The sequence below is a fragment of the Parasteatoda tepidariorum genome, chromosome 2, assembly GCF_043381705.1.
Source record: "Parasteatoda tepidariorum isolate YZ-2023 chromosome 2, CAS_Ptep_4.0, whole genome shotgun sequence".
Classification (NCBI taxonomy): Eukaryota; Metazoa; Arthropoda; class Arachnida; order Araneae; family Theridiidae; genus Parasteatoda; species Parasteatoda tepidariorum.
This window is the reverse complement of record NC_092205.1, coordinates 94614301-94639794: the sequence shown is the minus strand read 5'-3', so window position 1 is coordinate 94639794 and position 25494 is coordinate 94614301. Positions and strand designations below refer to the sequence as shown.

Sequence of the window (25494 nt, the reverse complement as noted above, 5' to 3'; positions counted from 1 at the left end):
ACCAGTGAATTGATGTTTAATATTTGTAGTAGTAGTTACGCCACAGTAGGATATCTGTGTTGCGAACCCTAGCTAAACTGTTCCCGTACCCCTGGGGGTACGCGTACCACACTTTGGGAAACACTGGATTAGGGTAATGTGCGTAGAATAGAGCAGATAGTCGCAGATCTCGTTTTAAGGTTAGAAGGTTTACCGCTTATCTAACCTTTTTAGGTTTAAATTTAAAGGTTTTTGCTCAGTGAAAATGAATCTTATTTTGCTATCTGGGATAGAAGAAGGTGGTAAGCAACTCATATCATTATTAAAGGAATCAGTATTCATATGAATAAATCCCGTTTTATTCATATGAATGTTGATTCTCTATCCCTTTCGAGCCGACTGTCACATATATACTTTCGCGCTTTGCGTCGCGAAAGGGCTATATGCTGGCACCTTTTTTCTTTCTTTTTTTAAAACGCTTAAAACATGTCAACTGTTATTTAATGTTTACGTATTTTTGAAGCGAATAAAGTTTTTAATCAGGTAATAATTCCTGAATATTATTTTTTATGTATTGCAAGAATAAAATGAAAATAAAAGCAAATAACAAACCATAGAAATTCCTCTATCTTTATATCTATGCAAAAAAAAAAATATTATGGAATGCAACAACAAAAAATTAAAACTAAACAAAACAATTATATTCATACGAAGTTTGTATTCATGCTAAACTGAAAGCTTTACATTAATTTATGCGATTTAGTAAACAATGAGTATTTCATTTACTCTACTTACAGCATTAATTATTAGGCTTAACAATAGTGCTTGAAATATGAGATCGACATTTAATAACTATTCTAATTAACACCTAAACTAAACTGAATCATGTTCGATAGTATTATTGGGACGAATTTAAGCTGATTTGAGAATAAATTTTGAAAGCAATTATAGAAATGTATTCAAGCACTTTAGACCCAATAGATATATTACAACACGCTTAATTCCATACTGCGTAATACTTAAATAGTACTGGAAGTGTATCAATATATTATTTATTTCCGTAATAAAAAAAAATATCTAGAGAGCAATGCTTACTTTTAGGGAGGTAATTTATTTATTACTTTTTAAAATATTCTTCGAATTAACCTTTGAGTAAATTAAACTTTTTTAAAAGTTTTAAAACACATCTAAATAATTTTCAATAACAATATAATACTTATTTCGCAAATAAAAAAGATATCAAGAGAAGACTTTTGTTGGTGTTGTTGTTTCTAATGGAACTTGCCTCATTAACAAGCCTGCTTGGTGAGACCGAGCAAATTTAAGACAGAGGTTGCGTTTCTTGTCTTAAATTTGCTTTTCAGTGGCACCATCTATGGCCAAGAATTCGTCTTCAGCCGCACACACACGTCACAGCCCGTTTATAGGGCGGACCCATTCATTCATCCATTCATCCACAGATCGTAATTTTGACCTGAAACACTGAACGATCGATCTCCTATCCAGTACCCCCAGAGGTTTTGATTTGTTATGGGAACATGGAGGACTTCACGACTCGACAGATGTAACGTGCATCAGTCGCCATTTAATACACGGGGAGTCTTCGGCCGGCGGGGTTCGAACCCACGAACTCTCGGACATGGGCCCAGTGCCCTACCGACCGGACTATCCCGGCCATTCTTACTTTTAGAGAGGTAAATTGAATTTTTATTTTTCGAAATATTCCTCCAATCTACCTTTCAATTAAATAAAGTTTTTTAAGAACACCAAAAAGCTCGATAATTTTTTACCGAATCGCTTTGGTACTGATTGTGTTAAAATTAACAGTGAAATATGGTTTTATAATATGATTAAACTTAATTTTCAGTTTAATATTTGTTACTAAATGTGTAGTAATAAGAACTAAGATTTTGAGAACCAGAATTTTTATAAACCGCTACCGAAAAAGTTACCAAATGAATGATTTGAATACAGTATATTTTGGTTTTATTACCTGAATTATGATTTTTTTTTTAATTGAAAATGTCTTTAAGATACAGAGCTGTAATTTGATCAGAATTTTTTTTTTCTCCGTGTATATCAAAAAATTTTCTTTTTTAATTCCACGTTTTTCCAAACAAAATGATAGCCTCCCTCAGCTTTACTTATTTTTTTTTCTGAAAAGACCAAATAAATAAAAAAGCTGATATGCTTTAAAAATACTTTGAAACTTTCACGTTAAGAGCTTGTGTTCTATAAAAAGTTCTTAAAGATATAACTTTTTAAATAGATTATGCATGATTTGAATTTTATATTTACTCTAAAGTAGAGACGGGACACCTGGTTTAACAAATTTTCCCACCAAAGCTAAATTTTTATTTATTTATTATTATTATTTTTGAAGAATTTTATAAAACTTTGTATAGTTTTTTCATGTAAAAATATTCTAAAACAAAACATGCTTATATTTTCACTTTTTTCGCTCTCAAACTTTCAAATAAATTGTTTTGAGAGGGTAGCCTCAAATATGCTAATTAGTTAGTAGACGATAGTGTAAATTACGAAATCAGACACAAAAAAGTACTTTTTCTTGTCAGAAAAGGTACTTTTTTGTTCAATCGATTAAACAAACCTTCTTTTCCGACGGATTATGATTTCCAACCCCAAAATATAGGAGATCATAGGGTCGAAAGTTTGGACCTGTAAATGTTAATTTTATTTTTTGCAAATTTCACCATATCTCAAGAACTAGTTAAGGGATTTTGAAAAAAAAACTCACACAATTATAGAATTTGTTTACAAAAAAATAATTCTAATTAATTGTTTATTATTACTTTATATAATAATATTCGAAAAAACTTTTGGAAGGTTGCGTATAAGATATTTTACATCATTTTAAAGAAAGTAATTGTCTGTGGCAAATAAAAATTTTTTTACGAAATCGGTAAAATGCTCTCTAAGAAAGCCAACCGGCCTGTGTTGGGTTTAGGAAACTGCCCTTGCATCAGAAAGATTCTGGGTTCGAATCCCGGTCAAGGCATGTTAAATATTACTTTACTAACTGCTAATGTCATTTCTATCTGAACTAATTTTTAGTGTGAAATGATTTGACTTACCTTGAGCCGGTTCTTTAGAATTATATTTTTATTAATGACATTAACGGCACGAAACACAAAGAAAAAGGTAGAAGATGTAGCAAAAGCATTCAGGCGTCTGGTGCCGCGCAAACATTCGTCAGCGCCACCAGCGGAATACTTCTTAATTATTATTAAATTACAACAAGGCATGAATGTTCTTTCCTTCTCTGTACTATCTGTCCTTACTGTGGAAGCAACGTTGGCCCACCTAATATGGTGCCCCTGAAAGAGAGGTCAACAAAATCGTCCAGTAAATGCCAGAATTGACGAAAATGTTTACACAGCTGGGAATTGGGGGGGGGGAAGAAACTTTCTGAGAAATCGAATTTTTAAAAAAAATAAATATTTAAAAATTTGATATCTCAGAAACTATTGGACCGATTTCGTTACAATTTTGTATTTTGCCTTATAAAATTACGTTTTTTAAAATATTTGCGTAATTAAAATTAAAGAAAATTTAGAATAGGGTGACCACTTGGATCAATCTGTGTAGGGACCGAGGGTATTCTGTATTGGTCCCGTTTAAACTGTTCTACCGTAAAATGCTCGATTTCGCGAGTAGGTCGCCGGGCTACCGAAGCGGGATGCCATCCCCTCTGCAGAGGATCTAAATTGTGATGCCGTGTCCTCGGATCATTCTCGTTGTTGTTATGCTGTTGTTAAATTACGTCGTACTAGAGCTGCACAATGGGCTATTGGTGACGGTCTGGGAAACATCCCGGAGGATGATCCGAAGACATGCCAACACAATTTTGATCCTCTGCGGAGGGGATGGCACCACCGCTTCGGTAGCCCGACAACCTGCGCGTGAAGTCGACCACTTTACGGTAGCACAGCTTAACGAGGATCAATACCGCACACCCTCGGTCCCTACGCAGACTGATCCAAGTAGTCACCCACCCGCTATCATTCTCAGGGATGTTGCCCAGACCGTCGCCAATAGCCCAGTGTGCAGCTCTAGTGTGATGTAAATGAACTACAACAACAGCAGAAAAATTCATATGATAATGCTCTAAAATTTCATGTAATAATACTCTAAAATAATTCATTCCTATATTGTTAAAATCTTAACTTCTGTAAACTTCATCCTATCTTTCACTGTAAGATATGCGAGCTATAAGCAAAATATTGCAAAGAGCTTCAAAAACGTCCGTCAGTCACCGTCATCAACTTGCCTTAGTTATGCTGAATCCCCCAGTTGAAATACCATACCCCTACTCCAATTCCCCCAAACGTCGTCATTCATTTAGACAACTTTGCATTCCAAACCAAGAATCTAGCCCCACCTCAGATAAGAGCCTTATTTAAAGAGTTTCGCTATCGAAACCTTACCAACAGCATTGTTCTGGCAACAGACGGATCAAAACAATTGGACAGAACCAGCGTGGGTATATATTCCTCTAAAGGTTATACGGTCTCTGGCCGAATTCCGTCACAAACATCAGTCTTTACCGCAGAAGGATTGGCGATCTTCCTCGCCCTTAAACATTGTGTTACCAGCTACGAACATTATACCTTGCTAACAGACAGCCACTCAATACTTCAGTCCCTCTCCAAAGGCACTAGAAAATCTCCAAGAATCTCACTACTTCTCCTAGACCAAATAGCCAAATCTAGCCAAATTGCGAAGTCACTCTCATTTATCTGGGTCCCATCCCATACTGGTATTACTGAAAACGAACAAGCTGACCAACTCGCTAAACAGGCACTTAATCAAGATTTTATCTCGCACCTTTCATCACCCCAAGATCTTTGTCAAATGTTTTTGAGAGATGAGCTCAATAAAGAACACAGAGAATGGAAAGAGTGCAAATACTTCCAACCCTTTCCGCACCTCGACGAACCTCAAGGCTACCGCCCACTTATCAAGTCCCGAAAACTAGATGTGTTAATAGCCAGACTCCGAACGAAAACGCTTCCAACTAACGCGATTCTACATAAGTGCAAGTTAGTAGAAAGTCCTAAGTGCCCCAACTGCGGACATATAGACACGAACGAACACTACCTCCTGGACTGCTCTTTTTATCAAAATGCTCGTAAAGACCTCTATCAATCCTTATCCCTGCAGAGCCCAGCTTTCACTGATCTGGTTAACTTGTCTCTCAACTCCCGGACCAAAATCCAATCCCTCTTAAAATTCTTCCAAGCAACTAACAGATTCTAGCAGTTCGCTCCAACCTTGTGCTATCTACCCAGCCCCCAACCTGAAATGAGCCTTATTTATTGAAACGCAGAGCTATAAGCGATAAGCAGAGAGCTCGCAGCACTTAACTATACTCAATACTCAATACCCCAGTTGAAATTTTAAAACGGCGATTTGAAATATATTATACCACACACAATGAGTATTTGCTTGAATATGGACAAAATGCCAATGATAGTTGGGAAACGGAGATGCAAAAGACCTTATTGCTCAGACACAGTTTTCTTGAATCTAAAGCTAAAAACAAAATAAATTATCATCGTTCATTCTAAGACTCAGATAACAACAAAACACTTATGGCAAGCTTTACTTCAATTTGCTACTAACAATAAGTAAAAACCATGTTTTTTTGAGTTGTTATCATAACTTTGAAGTGCCAAAATTTGATATCGTGATGTATTTTTAAAAGATATCGATCATTTAACAATGTATCTCAATATTTTTTTAATCCAAATAAAATTTGATGAGATTGTGATCTGTGGCAGAAGAATCAACTCAAAAGGTATAACTCGTAGCCACCCCTGGACAGACCTCTACATGAATTTTTTTTAAAAATTTGCAAGTTTAAAATTAATTTGGCGATGGTAGTTGGTGTGACAGATCACAATACTGAAATATCCGTCAGCCATTTTGGCCAACACAAAAGTCATTTTCGTGTTATCCAAATTTACTTTTACATAGTGATTTAGGGAATATTTCCGCTCCAACTACAATCCTCAAGATTCCAAATAGATTTAAAAAAGAAAAAAAACTGTGGATGCTTGACCTTTCGTTAATATTTTTTTTAGTTTCTCATGGGCCACAGCCCGGAAATTGCTAAGACTTGGTGATTATTCTGCCACAGATCATGATACGGAAATCACCCCGTGATTTTTAAAGGCAGTAGTTGTCATCATTAAGGATCACAATACTGTCCCATTTGATACATGTTTGTTAATTATTGGTAACCTGTCACCTATATAAGTAAAATTTGACCTTGTTACCACATATTAGGAAACATGGTACTAAAACTGATAAGTAACCGTTGTTTACATTATGCTTATTAAATGAAATATGATAACTTTTGAAGTCAGCATGCTGGTCTTAATATTCTTAGAAATATTTCCATAACTGCAATTGTTTGTGCTAATACAGAGGTCTGTCCAGACATTTTGTAAAAGGTCCTGTTTTTGTAAAATTGTGAAAAAACTACATAATTTGTAATTATAAAAGAAGTGTTAAGTCACATTCTTTGAACCAGGGTTCTCCTTTTTGGAATTTGTGCAAATAGGGTCCTGTTATTGCAAAAAATGATAAAAACCTTTTTAAATTGTAAATAATTACAAGATTCTGCTCAACAATTTCCGCTACTAAATTAGAGATGCAACATACAAATATTTGGTATTTAGCCTATAGTGCTCAACACAGAATATTCATTTCAGACGAATAATGGAAACAAAGTCACTCACATTTCTAATAATTTCAATTGACATATTTTAAATAACACAACTTAGTCATGCATCACTTTTAATGTGTTGCGCTTTGAGTAAACTTAAACAATTCTTAAATTTATAATATTTTATTTAAAAAATTGCCAGAAATTAATTTTTATTTGCATAATATTCTATTAATTAATTTTATGAATAAATATAAATTGATCAATTATTTATTTACAAAAAAACATTACAATTTAATATCAATAAGAATGCACACACGATGTTTGTAGAAGTAGAAATATTTTCTTAGAATACTACATTTGAAATTTAAACTTAGAAAAATCTGAAAAACTTTCAAATCGTCTTTTTTTTTCCTGGGAAGGATTTATTCGATTAACAAAAGAATAATGAAGGTAAACAAATTTGTGAAGGGTCTGATTAAAAGATAAATTATTTTGTGAAGGGTCTGCTTTTATGAAAAGATATTTTGTGAAGAGTTCATTAACGGACTCAAATTTCTTCTAAACAGACCCCTTTAATAGACTTATCTAATGTGTCAAATGAAATTGCCTGGTTCTTGAATTAAAAACAAAATTTTTTAAAAATGCTATTTAGTCAATTTCTTAGATTTGATTGCACCTTTTGTGATTCCATTTTGTTTTGTGTTTTAGGTTTCTTTTCTGCCACCATTGGCCAGGGGAGATTTTCATATTGGTGTCTACAGCAAAATAATCGCCAACATTAGTAGCCCGTAAGGTAGTGGCTTCCAGGTAGTGGCCTGTAACCTGCAAGAAACTAGGAAACAATGCAGAAGTAGACCAACTTTCACAATATAACTTCTACCATGTAAAACTTAACATGTTTTGTTTGTTTTACAAGCAAATTTCAGGGGTGGTTATATTCAGGCAGTACCCCGAAATCCATGTGTTTTGTATCAACCTTCCAGGTCTAAAAATGAATAGTCGGGCAAATGATTTTTCTAGGAATATCACGGGAATCCATGTTTCTTGATATTCTTTGTTGGTAGATAATTTAACTATTAATCTTATTTCAAAAAATTATGTTAAATGGAAAGATGTATTGTATGTAAAGTGATATCTTGCACATAAGATTTTCAGGGTTTTTGACTTTGTGTCACAATCCCTCTGAAATTTAAAATCGCTTTGGAAATTTTAATTGACCATTACAGAAATATTATCATTGATAAAAACTTTGCAACCATTTTATCTCAGATACCAATACAGAAATCTTCATACTTTCTTAACATGCCAATTACAGTGTTAAAGATTTTTGATTATTAAGTTTAATTGAAAGGTTTAATTGTTCTCCCTCTATAAACTTTACAGGAAGTGGAAATTTAAACATTATCTTAAACACTATTGTAAATTTATTCTAACAGACCTTTTTTTTTCATGAACCATTTTTTTCTCTGTAAAACTTTTTTCTGTGTGACCCAATTCAAAATATTCTCATAACTAAAATAACTTTAGCAGCAGTACTCTTAAGTACATGTTTTTTTATTAAATTCAAGTTGAAATTTGACTATGGACAATGATTTTTATGGACTTTGAAATTTGGATATAATTTTTAGTCCAAAATTTTACAATAGCAAAATAATTTTTGAATATATGGGGGAAAATATATAGAAATTTACCATTCATAAATGATTTTTTTTTTTGTAGAGACAATTTTTGAAAATATTTTCTTACTTGACCATATTTTTGTGTTGATCTTTAAATATAATTTTTAATTTTCACAAATTATGTCTAAAAATAGGTACCTCTTATATAGGTACCTCTTAAAAGAAACCTAGACAGACCCCTGTCATCCAATATAAGACTAGTATATAGAAAAACAAAAAAGGGCACAACCTGTACCTTAAATAAGGAATCAGGTCACTTGTCCAGCTGACTGTGGCCTGTCAGAGAAAAACATGTCTAATAGGGCGGATGTCTGTCTCTAACAGTTTACACAACTCTTGCATCAACATTTTATACTGTTTATAGTGTGACAACTCACAACTGTACCCACTCTTGCACCAAGTTTTATCATCAATCTTTTTTCAATTGTTGCTACGAATTTCATGTTTTTTAAAATAATTTTTTTAATATGTTAATGACTCGAAAAGTCTGTAAAAGGAGCAATATGTAATTTTTTTCAAACTACAACTTCCATGTGTCGAGAAGAAAAAACTTTTTACATATTTTTTTTTTGTTTTTGTTTCCTCTTTTAATTATATAAATGTTATTTTTATGCACAAAAATGAGTCTTTATCGAGGTATAAAATGGAATATAAATAAATAATTAAATATTAAAAAATAAGAAACTACTCGTTAAAAAATAAATTCAGATAAGTTATTCTACCAGCAGTTACATATCTGATAACCTACTGACTGAAGTTGTCTTCATTAAGTAAATATAATTCCACAACCTTGTGGCACACCCTAACAAAAATATTTCCTTTTGTTTGATTTGTTCAATTTCAATGTCAGGATTAGTAACACTGTTTGATTTTATTACTTTAAATACATTATGTGATAGGAGTTTAGCTTTGTATAACCACCTCTAACTTTCATACCAATAAAATCTATGTTCAATTGAAATTGTAGTGCATCTACCACTACAAAAATACAATACCAATTCACTAGTATATAAGACAAGTTAACTCGATTCTATGGTGGGATACCTTTTCATAGACCTTTTCAATAACAACTCTCCCCTCAAACTTATTAATGTGAGACAAAAAAAGATAAGAAAAAAAAACTTAAGGTTTTTGCAAATTTAGAGAAATGGAATGGCAAGGGAATTTGCATTGAGGTATTGCTGAATTATAACTAAGAAATATTATTTGTATTACTGTTTGCAATAAAGCATTTCCTTTTTATTACATTCAGGTCCATTTAGAAACTTTCCTGGAAGCAATGGAACCCCATATCCACCATGTCTGCTCCTTCTATTCCAACGTCCACTCTCTACAGTCAACCAGTTCAAAGGCAACCTTTTTCATACATGAACTGAAGAAAGATTGCTGAAATCCTTTGACCATTAAAGAAATGTAAGGTTATTGATTTTTTTAAATTATTAAAAAAAAAACAATTTATGCTAAGCAAGATTTTGTTTAAGGAAATTTAAAATTTATTTATATATTTTTAATTAAAAAATTATTTTTTTACTATCACATTGACTATTTAATTCATAATGTTGCATATTTTTTCTATTTATACATTGTTTGGTGCACTTCTGCTTTTTTGTATTATGGTCAAATGCATCCCCGAAAAATACTTTTTGTTTATTTAGTGCAAAATATAAATATAATTTTAAATTATGCTTCGTATAAATATAAAAATAAATCTAACTCTTAAATTTACTGAAGAATAAAAAATGAGGGAAATATAAATTTTCTATCTCAGATTTATACTTATTCATGAGATATAAAATTTTCTTAGTCTGCTTTCCTTTGCTAGTAAATTTATTAATTAAAGTCAATTCCTTGTAAAACGTTGTTTAAAATTTTATTTAAAAAAAGAGAGAGATATACATACTTATTTAAAACAAAAAATAGTTCATTATTTTTAAATACAAAATTTTTTAAAAAAATGTTAGTTATTTTTTTTAATTCGAAAAATTTAATGAACTTTAGCATAAATTGAATGCTTTCATACCAATTTCATTACTTTCCCAATTCAATCACACATGTTTTTTTCATTTAACTCTGCATCTTAATCCCCTTTTTTTGTCATCTTTTCTTGTGTTGTTTTTGTTTTGCATGTATGGAAAACAGAACTTACAACAGGTATATATGTACAGGCAAAAAAAATTTAAAAAGTTTTTTAGCCTTTTTTGGAGATTAGCCTATATAAATGTTCGCCCCGTTAACAGAAAATTCTAAAAGACTTATAATAAAATAACTGTGTTTATAATTGTTTTCTATTACTGCATAACTTTCATATTTGCAAAAAAATTTAAAATTTTTTTTTAGCCTTTTTTGGAGATTAGCCTATATAAATGTTCACCCAGTTAACAGAAAATTCTAAAAGACTTATAATAAAATAACTGTGTTTATAATTGTTTTCTATTACTGCATAACTTTCATATTTGCAAAAAAATTTAAAATTTTTTTTTAGCCTTTTTTTGGAGATTAGCCTATATAAATGTTCGCCCAGTTAACAGAAAATTCTAAAAGACTTATAATAAAATAACTGTGTTTATAATTGTTTTCATTACTGCATAACTTTCATATTTGCAAAAAAATTTTAAATTTTTTTTTAGCCTTTTTTGGAGATTAGCCTATATAAATGTTCGCCCAGTTAACAGAAAATTCTAAAAGACTTATAATAAAATAACTGTGTTTATAATTGTTTTCTATTACTGCATAACTTTCACATTTGCAATATTATGAATGTCTAAGAATTACATTTGTTTAGAAAGTTGATTAATTTTTGTGTGTGTGATTGTAGCAGTAATTCTATATAAGTATATTTACACTTAACCGAGAAACATTTTCATGCATGAATATCTTAATGAATAGCTCTTGAAGTATAAATTAATGGTAGTGGCACATTGTAAGTATTGTATCCGTCTCTTCTGAATTATTCTATCATCTTAAGTTTTTTAATCAAATAAAATTTTCCAGCTAAGATTTTGTAACAAGTCAGTTAATTCAGTTGGTGCCTATATATATTTTGAAAGCATACTTTCAAATTAAGCATGTTAGCAGTAACTTTCATAAATATTCTTCTGAAGTGGCATGAAATGTGTGACATTAACTCAATTATAATAAATAATGTAAATGATAATAAAGTATAATAAAGTAAATGATAAGTAAATAATCTAATCAGATGTTTACAAACAAAATTAAAAATTATGTAGTATATTTACAGGGTAACAGTGCACCTAAAAAGTCATGGAAAGTCATGAATTTCGGCATTAAACAAAATTTGTCATGACATGTCATGGTTTTAACTATTTTTTTTTAAAAAAAATCATGGAAAGTCATGTATTTAGATCACCCTAAAGTCTAATTTTCAAAATGGAATTTACCCCACCCCCCAACTTCATGGTGTACTGAATATCTGAATTTGTAACAAAATCCTTACTCACAGTCATATTTTATTAAAATGTAAAATGTTTTTATAATATTCTTTAAAAATTATGGTGTTCTTTTACAAAAATGAAAGAAAAAACATCATTTCTAGAGCAAAATATCTTTTAAATTTCTGTGATTTCAGAATTTTTGTTATTTATTTTTTTGATTTTATCATTTTAAAATTCTAGCTGAAGCAAGCCAGTGATTGGCGAATTTTTTTATTTCGAAATGAGAACAGAAAAATCAGGAGTATTTTTTTCCTTTCCGATGAACAAGAAAAGTATCTTTAGAATGTAATTCTGCAGAAAAAAAAAGAAACAAATTATTTGCTTTTTTATTTTTTTCAGCTATTTTATTGCTTCAACTCTTTCTTTACTCTGTTTTTTAAACTTAAAATAAATATGAAGATGCACTGTATAACTGTTTTAGTTGTACCTATCATTTCAATTAATGTTATTATAATGCTCTTTTAAATTTATTGTTGTGCTTTTGTCAGAGAAAATAGTAACTTTGTGAAGTTATGAAAAATTCTTTGAATTTGTCCTGGAAAGTCATGAATTTGAAAATCTAAAATGTAGCAGATACCCTGTATTTATTAGAATAAATGAAACCCTTTTCCAGTTCTTCTTAACTTGCAGACATCTAATGTATGCCTTGATTTTCCTATCTTGTCTGACGTGTGCCTGGGCAGCAAAATAAATTGTCCCGCATATAAAATAAGATTAAAAAAGAGACTAAGTTTTACATTTTTGATGTGTAAATAAGTGTTTAAATACTGATTTCTTTTGGCCAACTTTACATATTTAAACATGTTGAGATGAGTTATTAAATAATACATTTGTTTACTCATAATTAAAAATGACCTTTATACAACAATTTAGATAATTTAAATTTAGAATGATTCAAGACTCATAGTTTTTTTTTTTTTTTTTTTTTTNTTTTTTTTAAGATACTCATTTTATATCACTTTGTTTTATAAACTGTATTGAAAAATTGAATTTATTGTTGTGAACATATTTTATTTCAAATGAAAGGGATTTATTTTAGAAATTTGTTTACTGAAACGAATTCAAGAAAGTTTTGTTTCAAATAAAATCTAGAGCAAATATTACATGAAATGATTTGAAGATTTATAGTTTCAAAGCCCAGTTTTCTAAATGAACAATTTTGTTCACTTATTTTTATTACTTTGTTCATTTATTTTTAGTACTTTTTTCACTTATTTTTATTTAAAATTTAATGAAAATTTGAATTTAATTATTTTTTTAACCGTTGTAAACTAATGTTTTTAAAAGCATTTCAAATAACATTTGTTCTAATCTTTATTCTTGACCAATTCTTTTAAAATAATTTGAAATTATTTTTGAAAAATATTGAAATCATTTTTACGAAAACTTTAAATGTAATAATTTCTTTAGCTAGGTATAAATGCTTAATTTTTTTATTGTTTTATTTATTTTCTTTCATTTGGTAAATAAACTTTATTTTGTGCGTACAAAACTGACTGAAACATTGTATATTTAGCATGCAAATTTAAAGGTCATCTGTCACCTGCTACTGAATCTAATGTGATATTCTTTTAAATTCCTAGGTGTACAGTAATTAACTACGATCAAACTGTTGTGGATGCGATTTTGCCTAAAATGGAAGTGTAGCGTATCTACCACTACAAAATTACAACTGCATTTCACTAGTATATAAGACATGTTAACTCGACTCTATGTCGGGGTACCTTTTCATAGATGACGGTTGACATGGTCTGTAACTACTCTCCCCACAGAAGTAAAAGAAGCTCAATTAACTGAAGATGATGCATTTTTCGCCTCTAGAAAGGAACACCATAACTCAAAAACCATTAAGAATGTTCTTCCTTCAGATGGTTTACAAAACGACTAGGTACAATTCCAATACAAGATGTGTATGTACAAATTAGTAAGTTATTTTGCCTGTATGTATTTTTCAAAATCAATAATAAAAGAATACCAATATAAAGTGCTTCTTTTAATTTAATGAATCGTGTAGAATGTTGCTTCAGGGTAGAGAAGGATGGTAACAAGAATATCTTCTTCTTCATCTTTGTCAGTGCAACAGCCCCTTGCAGGCCTTGGCTGCCTCAACAGCTGACAAACGCCAGTGCCTCCTATCCATGGCAACTCTCTTCCAATTTCTAATCTTTAGGGTTTTTAATCATTGGGATATGTGTATCAAGATTTATCAGAGATCTCCAGACCAGCAATCAATGTGTATCAGGATGATCTATATTGTTTTTTGTTTTGTCTTTGTTTTTTATTTAACATAGCATATTTAACATTTTTTGTATTGTAATTTTTTTATTTAAGCTCACTTTATAACTTTTTTAAAAGAAAAGAAATTATAGGCATATAAACGGACCTATGAAAATGTGTACAAACTAATAAAATCTTTTTGATAATGTTCCTTAAGGCCTGTGACAAAATGTTTGAATAAAACTCAAAAGTTCTTGAATATTAAACAGTTAGTAAATCTGAATATTTTGTACCCTGAGCCTTTTGATTTACCCAATTTAAATGTAAGGCTTTCAACATCTTTTTTTTTAAATTACAGATTGGAACTAATTGTCTTAGTAAATAGTATTCTTTTTAGCATCTCTTACATACAAAGGTAGGTGATTAATATTTAATGGGAAGAAAAATGCTGAGTTTAAATAAACTTAACTAAATTTTTGTTCACATTTTTCTTCAATCTCAATTAAAGTGAAAGTTATATCGTTTATTACGCTATGAAATTTTAAATATTGAATCGATATTCTCTTGAATGATTTCAACTTTTTTTTTTTAGTTATTACACCTAAATGTGAAGAGTAATTATTTTATCTATTCTTTCAAGAAAACTAAATATTTTTGAAAAAGAATAAAAAATAAACCTGAAGTATGTTTTTGTTTACCCTAACAAAATTTATAAGTATTAGTTTTTGTTAATTCAAATTTTTCAAGTTCTAGTAAATTGTGATTTCAATCAAAATTTCAAACTAATAAAATTGTACCCTAATTTACAAAATGTAGCTATAAATTTTTTTTAAGATTTAAAAAAAAAATTTAGTTGTAAGATTGTTTCTTAGCTGCATACTTGAATTGCAATCATTTACATCTGCCTAGTTAACTTACAAGTAGCTTGCTTAGAGATATTTTCATCAATTAAAAATTTTAATTGTTTTCATAAGTCCTTTTTTTTGTTACATAAGTAATAAACATTTGTATTTTGCATTAAAAACAAAAATTATAAAATTAAACAAAAACAAAGAAATATAAATGCAAATGGTGCTATTTTTTTAAAAAAAAATCATGCATTTGATTTTATAAAAATCTGTTTTTGTATTAAAATCAATCAATCTTAGAATTAAGCAGTTTGAAATTGCTGTTTTAAAATTATTTGAAACAGAGCAATCTTTCAAAATTTGGGGGTTTTAATAATTATTTCAAGATATTAATGCCTTGTTTCATATCTAGTAATCAGTTATTTTACATTTTTTAAATATATTGCATTTACTTTGAATTCTAAAATTTATTGTATTTATTTTTTAATTCTGATTATAATTTAAATTAAAAATTAACAAAATTGTTCAAAGAACAAAATTTTGTTAAGTTGTCCTGAAATTATATGTTATATATTTCATAGTAAAGCGTTCCCCCAATAGATAAGATGCTTTTAATTGTCTTTATTAAATTTCCCAAATAAACAAGTGCTGAATGTTTACTCTCCTGTGAATATCTTTCAAATTATGAAAAATATAATGTCATCTAATAATTAGAATGGAAGAAATATAATGTGTGTTATTCAAGAATTTGAATTGATTCTTTTCTTTCTTTCTTTTCCTTTTCTTTTTGTGAACAAAATTGCACAAACTCTATTCTAAAGTCAGCATTTTTTGTCTGTTTTTTCAATTTTCGATATATCTTTATTTTAGAGATATTTATGTTAAAAGAATTTTGTCAGTATCATATTGTTGTAAACTAAAATAAAAGGTGAATTTTAAAAACATCTAATCACCGACAAATGTACAGTACTGAATTGTTTACTATGTAAATTCAAAGCTTTACATTTTAAAGAAGGATGCCATAGAATTTCCAAAAATTATCAATTGCTATTTCTCCTTATCAAGTGAAGTGACCCTTTATCACTTATTTTTTTTTTTTTGGAAAAGAAGGGTAAAATTTCTCAACTGATATTCTTTCATCAAAAATTAAACTTTAAATACAAAATGGCAAGGAGAAAGTTTTCTTACTTGTGAAAAAACATTATAATTTTAACGACAGAAGAGTTTATGTCCGCTTGAAAACTGCATTTCATTCTTCATAAAATATTTTTCTTGAACCAAATATTTATATCTTTCAAAATCCAAATATTTATCTTTATCTATGTAATTCTATTTATAAATATTGTAAAATCTTGTTATTCAAATATTAATCTCTCTTTTAGTTCAATCCCCTGGCAAGTATGGGATATCTCCTTGCAGTAGACAAAGTGCAGAGCAGTACAGAGTGAGTAATTTAATTATTTTTCGTACTGAAAATTATATTTGTTTTTAAATTTTTTCTATAATAATAGTGTACTTGACTTTTTTATTATATTATTATAGTTTATTTTATTATTTTCTTGTTGACTTAGAATAAACATAAGCATGGTGTGTAGCGTTTTTAAAAAGTGCTTAAAGGTGCTTATTTTCGATTTTCCTTATTTAAAAACCCTTTAAGGTGCTTTTTTCATTGTTTTTTAAAAAGTGCTTAATTTTTCCTTTTCGAAAATGAGATTTTTTTTCTTCACCAAGTTCATTTTCGCCGCGTATTATGCAAAAGTATGCTTTTCACATTGTTCCATTCAACGTTTTCTCAATTCATTCAACCACAATCCATTTCAGCGTACTGCTGGTCCATAGCGTTTGAAAGCGCCAGTCATTTTACATGTTTGATGAATTACTTGCGAGTCTGTATATGCTTCTACTCAGCTGACTCTGGTGAGATTATTGCACTCTCGTGTGCAACTCTACCGTATTTTGCAAGATATTCTCAATTTCAAACTTTGTTTTCCACCCTCTGATATGGAACAAAGAAATCTCTTGATTTTACAATGGCTAATGTAATCAAGAAAAGGAATTGTTGGTCAGAAACTAGTTATTTTATTGTGATCATTTAAAGTCTTTGAAAATTATTTTGCATTTTGTTAATGTATATAGTGTTTAAAAATATTTTTGAATGCTTAAAAAGTACTTAAACAGTGCTTATTTTTTGTTGAAAGATTTGTCTACGCTCCCTGATAAGTAAATAAAATTTACGCAAAAAATCATTTAAACAGTGTATTAGTATAGTGTATGTTTTTAAAATCAAACAGTGGTCAAAACTATTTTACTATAATCGTTTATTGACATAAAACTATCCAAAATTCAAAAATTGATATACAGTATTTATAATAGATATATTTACAACAACAGTGCTGTAAAATCTTAAAAACTCCAGTCATTTTAAGTTTAAAAAATATAAATTAACAATTCAGATACTTCCAAACATAAATATATGAGTTACCTGTTCAAAATTAGAAACAAAGACTAATAGTATAGTAAATACTTAACTTCTGTAGAAATGATTAAAAATAGTATGATTTAAAAGAAGGAAAATTATTGCTTTGTGTAACATAACACATAAATGAATGGCTTAAGATACTGATGATTGAAAATTAACACAGATCAAAAATTTCTTTCTTTTCAATGGTTTTTTCTTTATTATGTATGACACTCTTCTGTTTTTAACATGTTTCTGTTCCTGTTTCCTCTTCTGCTTTTAACACGTGTCTATGATTTACTGAACAAAGTTTTGATTGCAATCTTTTGCTTTCATTCTTATTACAGGCATTTCTAAGTCAATCAGATTGTTAATATTTTTGATTAGTAATATATTTTATAATCAATCAATACAAACATGTTAATACATGAATCAATTGGAAATACATATTAAATAACATGAATTAACCCCAAATAACTAAACATTTCCCTTATTGACATCAGACATTTAATAATTTTGCAAAATTAAACTGTTACTATAACATTTTAGCATTGTTACTGTAACACGGCAACAATTTTAAAAAAATTATCGTAACTCTGTAATTGTAAATCACTTATCTTTATGAAAATGTAACAGTGTTTCTCTTATGCTATGTCAATTTTTTTTACTTAAATAAATAAAATATACTAGACCCTGCTATTGTCATGGAAACTATTAACTGGAGAACTATTGTCATAGGAAGGGCCCAGTTAAAAATCCTTTAAAAAAGTCTAGGTCTTTTTTAAACAGTTTCAATAGTTTTTCAAATAACATATTTTAATCTTGTGCTAACATTTGAACTAAACATTTAAAAAAATTAAATAACTAAACATTTGAAAAATTAACTCCCAACTTATATTAGTTTTTTAAAATCTGGTTCTTATCATAAACGTGTAAAATTTTCAAAGATTACAAATGTACCATTATAGTTTGTCTACGGTAAGAACTTCCCTCGACACAGAGTCTGAGAACGCCTGCTGCTATGGAAACAAGAGTAGCACATTTCAGGGAGGGTAGCTTCTCTTCACTCTAGGGCTAACAAAATTGACCAAAGAAAAAGATTCCCTTTCTCTCACTGACCCGAGCCAAAACTTGTCCTAAATAATGACCCCACACACCTGCTTGAAATGGTTGTGCCTCATTACCATAGTCACCGCCAGGGGTCCAGACAAATGGCATGGGGAGTTCTTACTTTAGACAAACTATATGTCATTGTTCTTTATTTTTATTAAAAAATGTAATAGTATTTCTCTTTTAGAAAAAATGAAGAAATTAATCATCAAATAATTATTATAAAAGAAAATAATAAAAGACAATAATAATGCACACTTTTTAATGTTTTACTTTTGGCAGAAATAAGCACTAATTAAATAATTGGAGTATATTTATATTTAAGAAAATAGCTATTCTAAGAATCAAAGTGTAAACTATGATTTTGAAAAAGGCTCTTTAAAAATTGAAAATAAGACTTTTTGTGTCTTGTTAAAAGGAAATCCCAATAATGTAAGATATATGTTTATCATTTTGAATGTAAAAATAAGCTTGTTTTAAATTCCTAGTTAGTTACTGAATAATGCTGGCAAATTTAGAATTTATGATGAAAAAGAAAGGATTTTCTTAATTTGAGTGTAATTTGATATTGCAAATGAACTAACAAACTTTATATAATGCCCTCATATAAAATAATTTTTTCTTAAGAAAATGTTTTTTTCAGTAAAAATTTCATTTTTTTTTTTTTTTGGCAAAAATAGTGAGATATGTACATTTTTCAGGAGTTTGAAAGATAACCCTTGTTGTCACAATTGCCTCTTTTCTTATCCTAACATGGTATGTGTCGGCTGCATTTTGACTTTGAAGTTTTTGTTAATCAAACCTACCAGCTTATAAGTTGCAGGTAAGTTTTTCATGCTGATAACTTCATAACAGGGGTGATTGTACTCCGGGGGTGTCCCGGAATTCCGAGTTTTTTGTAAAATTCTTCTGGGTTCAAAAACCAGAAGTAGTGCATGCTAGTTTTGCGTGAATATCACAAAATTCAGCATATCTCAAGACCATTGGTTCACTGACTTTGCAAATCAAAAACTTATAATCCGACAGAAATTTGAAGATTTTGCTAAATCCCCTTAATGAGACGTTCATATGCATTCTTCCACCAATTACGTAAAGAATTACGTCCTATGCGATTCTTCCGCCAATTTGATTGTTTTGGTTTGTCGGATTTTCACCATTTTGAATATTTGGAACAGTGCCTTAATCTGCTAATATCTCGAATCTTATTAATGTGATGTTAATATCAAACATTGATTTTTGTATTTACCAGATTTGAAAAATTACATATTGCAATTCGTATTCACGAGATTTAAAAATCCAATATCGTGACTTGTATTCACACATTTGTAATATCAAACATCAATTTTTGAATTTTTAGAAGTAATTTAAAAACTATGCATTGCGATTCGTATTCACACTATCTAAAAATTATGCACAGTGATTCGTATTTTAACGATTCAAAAATTCAATATTACAATTTGTTTTTTAAATCAAATATTACGATTCTTGTAAGAAGTAAGTTTTTTTCTTCTTGAATTAGTTACTCTAAAGGTGTGATATGTTTTGCATTAGTACGTAATTTAATTATAAATGCAAAAAATTATGTTAAATATGAAGTCTATAAAGTGATTTTTTGCCCATAAAATTTTCAGGGTTTTTCACTTTCTACCACAATCACCCCTGTTCATGCACAAGTAAAAAAAAAATTATCTAGGGTTGTTTAATTTTTTTTTATCTAATTCATGCCTACTTTTATTTAAAACTATGTGATTAATAACATACTAATTTGTGCATTTTGTAATATCTCTTGGGTTCACTTAAAACATTGTAAAGAGCAATCCAGGAAATGTTTTCAAGCCGTATGCTTTAAAATAACCCTGAATTGTCTTTGATGTTCTCTAAATTTATACATTTTCATAATATTTATAAAATATTTATGTATTTATGCAGAGACTAAAAAATATGACACTAGAAAATGTGCCTCTTTAGTTTTAATAATGTAAATTACTCATTTATAGAAAATGTAAATTGATCCTATTTATTTTGAGAAGGAAAAGAATTAGTGTATATTAAACAAAAAAGCTTGCAAGCTAACTAGAGTATTTTGTTCTCATGCAATCAATATTTTATTTCATTGCATAATTTTGTGTATAACACTTTAAATTTCAATATATTATATTTTAACAATGCTTTGAGCTGTACACTATTTTGTGAAAAATGTTGATCGGAAATGTATAAGAAGTTATTCACTGTGTTATTTCCTTAGTGTACAGTTCTTCAAAAAATATAGGGCTAAGCAAGACTAATATCTAAACTTTCACTGTTAGTTTTTAATTGTACAGTCTAAGCCAGACTGAGAAATATTATAATTCGTGTTTTAGTTTGGTCCAACTCTTAATGGGTAAAACGGAAGAAAAAATTGAATATATTGTAAGTAAAATTGTAATAGCCCCAATGAACAAGTTGACGTTATTTTTTTTATGCATAACTTTGTTCCAATTAAAGGGGAATGTGATTATTTAAGTATTAAATATAATTAAAAAAAGTTTTACTAACAAACCAATACCAATAGAATACAGTAAACCGATATTATTAAAATATATTGAAACAATATTCTTAATTTAATCTGTGGTACGCTAAAATTTCAAAATCGAAGACGGAAGACACAAGAATTCTAAAAGTTTTTTTTTAAATAACGTTATAGATTCTGTAAATATTCAACAAAACCAAGTCAGTTTTCTAAACATAATATATGGGGAGAATTTTCAGGCATGTGCAGGGGTCTGTCCAGGGCAAATTTACTGCTGTTTAACGGTACATACAGGGAGTACATACGGTACATACAGGAAGTCAAAATTCGAACTTCATTCTAAGCATTTGAACATTATTTCTTACATTATTATAAATGTATTCTAATTGACCTTTATTTTTTATGAATTTTTTTTTTTCCTATGAAACTTTTTTCTGTATGACCTAGTCAATGTTTTCATAGTGAAAATAACTTGTAGTTCTAGTTCTGTTATATGCAGTAAGTTGAAATTTAACTATGAACAATGGATTTTTTAATTTGGATACGATTTTTAGCTCAAAATTTTACAATAGCAAATTTATTTTTTAATATATGGGGAAAAATATATAGAAATTTTCCAGTCTTAAATAATTTTTATTTGTAGTGACAATTTTTGAAAATAATTTCTTATTTCACTATATTTTGGTATTGATATTTTTGATGTAACTTTTAATTTTTACAAATTATGTCTAAATTTTCAAAAAAACTTAGACGGACCCCTGATGTGATATGATTGGTTATTTTAATAGTATTGCTTTACCAATATTATTAAAATAACCAATCGAATGCAGTAAACAAATATTATTAAAAAATATTGGAACAATATTCTTAATTTAATCTGTGACATGCCAGTATTTTAAAATCAAAGACGGAAGACACAAGAATTCTAAAAGTTCTTAATTAAAAATAACATTTTATATATTCTGAAAATATTCAACAAATTTCAAGTCAGTTTTCTAAATATCATATATACCTTATGGTGCCAATATTCAGGCATGTGATTCTTTCGCTAATTTGCAGAATTCTGAGAATCTCAAAATTATTTATTCACACACTTCCGCAAATCAATAATTTACATTCCGGCAAAGTTTCTGCAGATTTAAAATCTGAATTTTGTTACTTAATGCAAAATCTCGTTAACGGGGCATTTATTCTGCCTTTACCAGCACCCTTTTATTTTTCTTCTTATGTTCTCATTCATGCGCAACAAATTTCTTTTACGCAGATTTATTTGCAAAAAAGGCAACTTTATATAAATTTTGAGAGAAAATTCCATATTATTTTCAGTTAGAATTAATGGACTACTGAGGTAAACATAAAATTATAAAATTGGTAATCTTAAATTTAATTCCAAAATGGCAAACGTTTAAAAGATTATTCGCCAGAAAAAATGGCTCATTTTTAAAAAAAAAAAAACTTATATTTTAACAAGTAGCAATTTTGTTGAAATATCAGTTTGTGAAAGAAGAATTATTTAATCAATGTGATATATTTTTTCTTTTTTTCATTTAGTTACAATTAGATTGTATTAACTTTTAATATAATATTGCAACATGCAAATTTCGATTTGTACATTTCATAAATAACTTTTCAACACATTCCGTAACATCATAAATCCTTGTTTTGATCGTTTTTTTTTTTTTAAATTGCAGTTAATGCAATTGATTTTTTCAATGTTTAAAATTCCGATATTATTACAATTTTCAGAGTTTGAAATGCGCATTTAAGTAATAACTTTTGATACGCTCAATTTGCATCCATACCATTGTACATTTATGCTATGTTTTGATGGTTTTAATAGCTACAAATTTTCTCAATGCTTTTTTTTAAATCCTTAAATTTTTTATACATCATTATTACAACAAGCAAAATTCAATTCATTAATTTATTAATGACTCTTTTATGGGGCAATACCACTATTTTTTCAATGGGCAATTTCAAAGTTATTTCTACTAATATTGTTAGGGGCTTTTAAATCATATTTTCATACGATATTATTTAGAAACAAGAAATTAGAATGAAGATTTCCAATTAGAGTTTTTTCTGGCCGTTATTACTGTTGATTTTCACATATTATTTTTAAAAACCTGTCTTTATTATGATACGGCAAATTTAAATCATACAACTGAATATTCACTATTCGACGTAATATTTCTGTCATTTTTTTTTTCAATCAGCAGTTATCACTATTGAATTTTGCATATTTTTCAATAATGTTAGTTATAATATAAAATTGAATCTCAAAGCATACATTTAATTATCCCTTTTTTGTGTGTCTGATTTATGTGTTTTTACCGTAAATACATGTGGTTTTATCAGCAATCTTATTTCAGTTATTGTCATAAATTTCACAATTTTTATAATCCTTTTTTTTTAATGTGATGACAACTCGCAAAGTGGGAAAAACGAGGAATATGTATATATTTTTTATGTGTAATAAGGTATAAAAAACTTATTAGATACATTTTTTTTTGGATCTTTGTTTAATTATTTTCTGTGTACAAAAAAAAAAAAAACATGGAGAAAAATAATTTCTTCCTTCAATCACAGGTTTGAATATTATATATAATTTTTTCGATATATATATATTATGTGTTAATGAGAAAAAAAAGAGAAAAATGGTTTTAGGTAATTATTTCCAACAATCATATGTCTGAATATTCTATGTAATTTTTCAATATATATATACACAGGGGACATTTTGTAAAAGGTCCTGTTTTTGTAAAATTGTAAAAAAACTACTAATAATTTGTGAACATAAAATAAGCGTTAAGTCACATTCTTTCAACCAGGGTCCTGCTTTTGTAAATTTGTGCAAATAGGGTCCTGTTATTGNTAGTCTATGTTATTTTTCAATATATATATATATATATATATACACAGGGGATATTTTGTGAAAGGTCCTGTTTTTGTAAAATTGTAAAAAAACTACTAATAATTTGTGAATATAAAATAAGCATTAAGTCACATTCTTTCAACCAGGGTCCTGCTTTTGTAAATTTGTGCAAATAGGGTCCTGTTATTGCAAAAATTGCTAAAACCTTTTCAAGAAGTTTTTAAATTGTAAATAGATACAAGATTCCGTTCAACAATTACTGCTACTAAATTAGAGATGAAACATACAAATATTTGGTATTTAGCCTATACTACTCAACATAGAATATTCATTTCGGACGAATAATAGAAACAAAATCACTCACATTTTTAATAATTTCAATTGACATATTTCAAATAACCCAACTTAGTTATGTATCACTTTTAATTTGTTACGTTTTATGTAAAAAATTGCCAGAAATTAATTTTTATTTACATAATATTCTATTAATTAATTTTATGAATTGATCAATTATTTATTTCCGAAAAAAATTACCATTTAATATCAATAACAATGTGCACATGGTGTTTGTAAAAGTAGAAATATTTTCTTAGAATACTACATTTGGATTTTGAACTTAGGGTAACTTAATTCGTTTCAAGCCGTCTTTTTTTTCCCCCCAGGAAGGGTTTATTCGATTAACAAAACAATATTCTAGGTAAAAAAATATTATTAGATAAAAAAATTTTCGTTCTCTTTTTAATTATCTTCTGCGTACAAAAAAAAGGGAGAAAAAACATTGAGAAAAACGATTTTAGATAATTTCTTCCATCAATCACATGTCTGAATATTTCATAGAATTTTTGCTAAAAATCTTATTTGTTAATGAGATTAAGAATATTATACATTAATTTCTTAAAAATAACTACAATCATATTCATTCATATACAAATTCTAAATATTCCTAGCAATTGTATAACATTACTGCAACACTATTGTTTGTTTCTGGTGCAAATAGACTATTATTTTTTGTACGCCATCATGCAATCCTGTCAATTAGACAGTCGATATGCTTCATTGAAAAGTTAGTTAAAAGGGCGAACAAGATGCCCACCAAAATAAATCATTCAAGATGGTAAGAATTAGCAGCTGTGTGCGTGCGTGCAATAATACAATGCTGCTACAGACGCAGGCCCACAATGGAAATAATATTTCCTCGCAAGGACAGTTCATCATCAAAATCTTGCACTTGTTGTTTGTCATCTTAATGAACTATACAGACAAAAAGTCTTTTAAGAAAAATATGTCTTGTGGACCCATTGGAGAAAGGAGGAATAATTCCATCTTCAGAGAAAGGCACCGGGATTATTTCTGCTGCGGCTGCTTTCAATCCTTATGGTGAAAATTCATGATGTAGTTCAGCAGGAGATCGTAACAGTACTTGTATTCCGTCTATAAGTACAAAGAGCATCAACGAGTATAGAGTACAACTGCATGATACGATGACACTAAATTTGACATTCATCCTTTTATTTATTTATCTAAAAATTTTATATTTTATAGTTTTCTGCGGTAAGAACTCTCCCCCCCCCCTGCCATGTTAATTTCTTTTACTTCAATAAAGAAAGTATACTAGGCTTTCTCATGGAAAAAGAGAACTAGTTGTCCTGGAAAGAGCCTAGTTAAAAATC

At 28.7% G+C, this 25494-nt stretch overlaps 2 protein-coding genes across 3 annotated transcripts in view; one reads left to right on the top strand and one right to left on the bottom strand.

The window, feature by feature from the left end:
• Positions 1–25494, top strand: part of LOC107440415 (uncharacterized) — a 28001-nt gene that overhangs the window by 654 nt on the left and 1853 nt on the right. Inside the window, exons 2-7 of the mRNA XM_071177029.1 lie at positions 4294–5800; positions 7385–7736; positions 9608–9768; positions 13391–13731; positions 16255–16316; positions 19142–19263. Of these exons, the coding sequence (XP_071033130.1) occupies positions 4294–5259 (966 nt within the window). The 3' untranslated portion in view covers positions 5260–5800; positions 7385–7736; positions 9608–9768; ... (1 more) ...; positions 16255–16316; positions 19142–19263. The remainder of the gene's footprint in view (positions 1–4293; positions 5801–7384; positions 7737–9607; positions 9769–13390; positions 13732–16254; positions 16317–19141; positions 19264–25494) is intronic.
• The window catches only part of LOC107440418 (receptor-type tyrosine-protein phosphatase kappa), an 84779-nt gene continuing 83136 nt past the window's right edge, over positions 23852–25494 (bottom strand). For both annotated transcript variants that reach the window (XM_043054733.2, XM_071177951.1), the window contains exon 16: positions 23852–25255. In XM_043054733.2, coding sequence (XP_042910667.1) covers positions 25190–25255 — 66 coding nt within the window. In that variant the 3' untranslated portion in view covers positions 23852–25189. The remainder of the gene's footprint in view (positions 25256–25494) is intronic.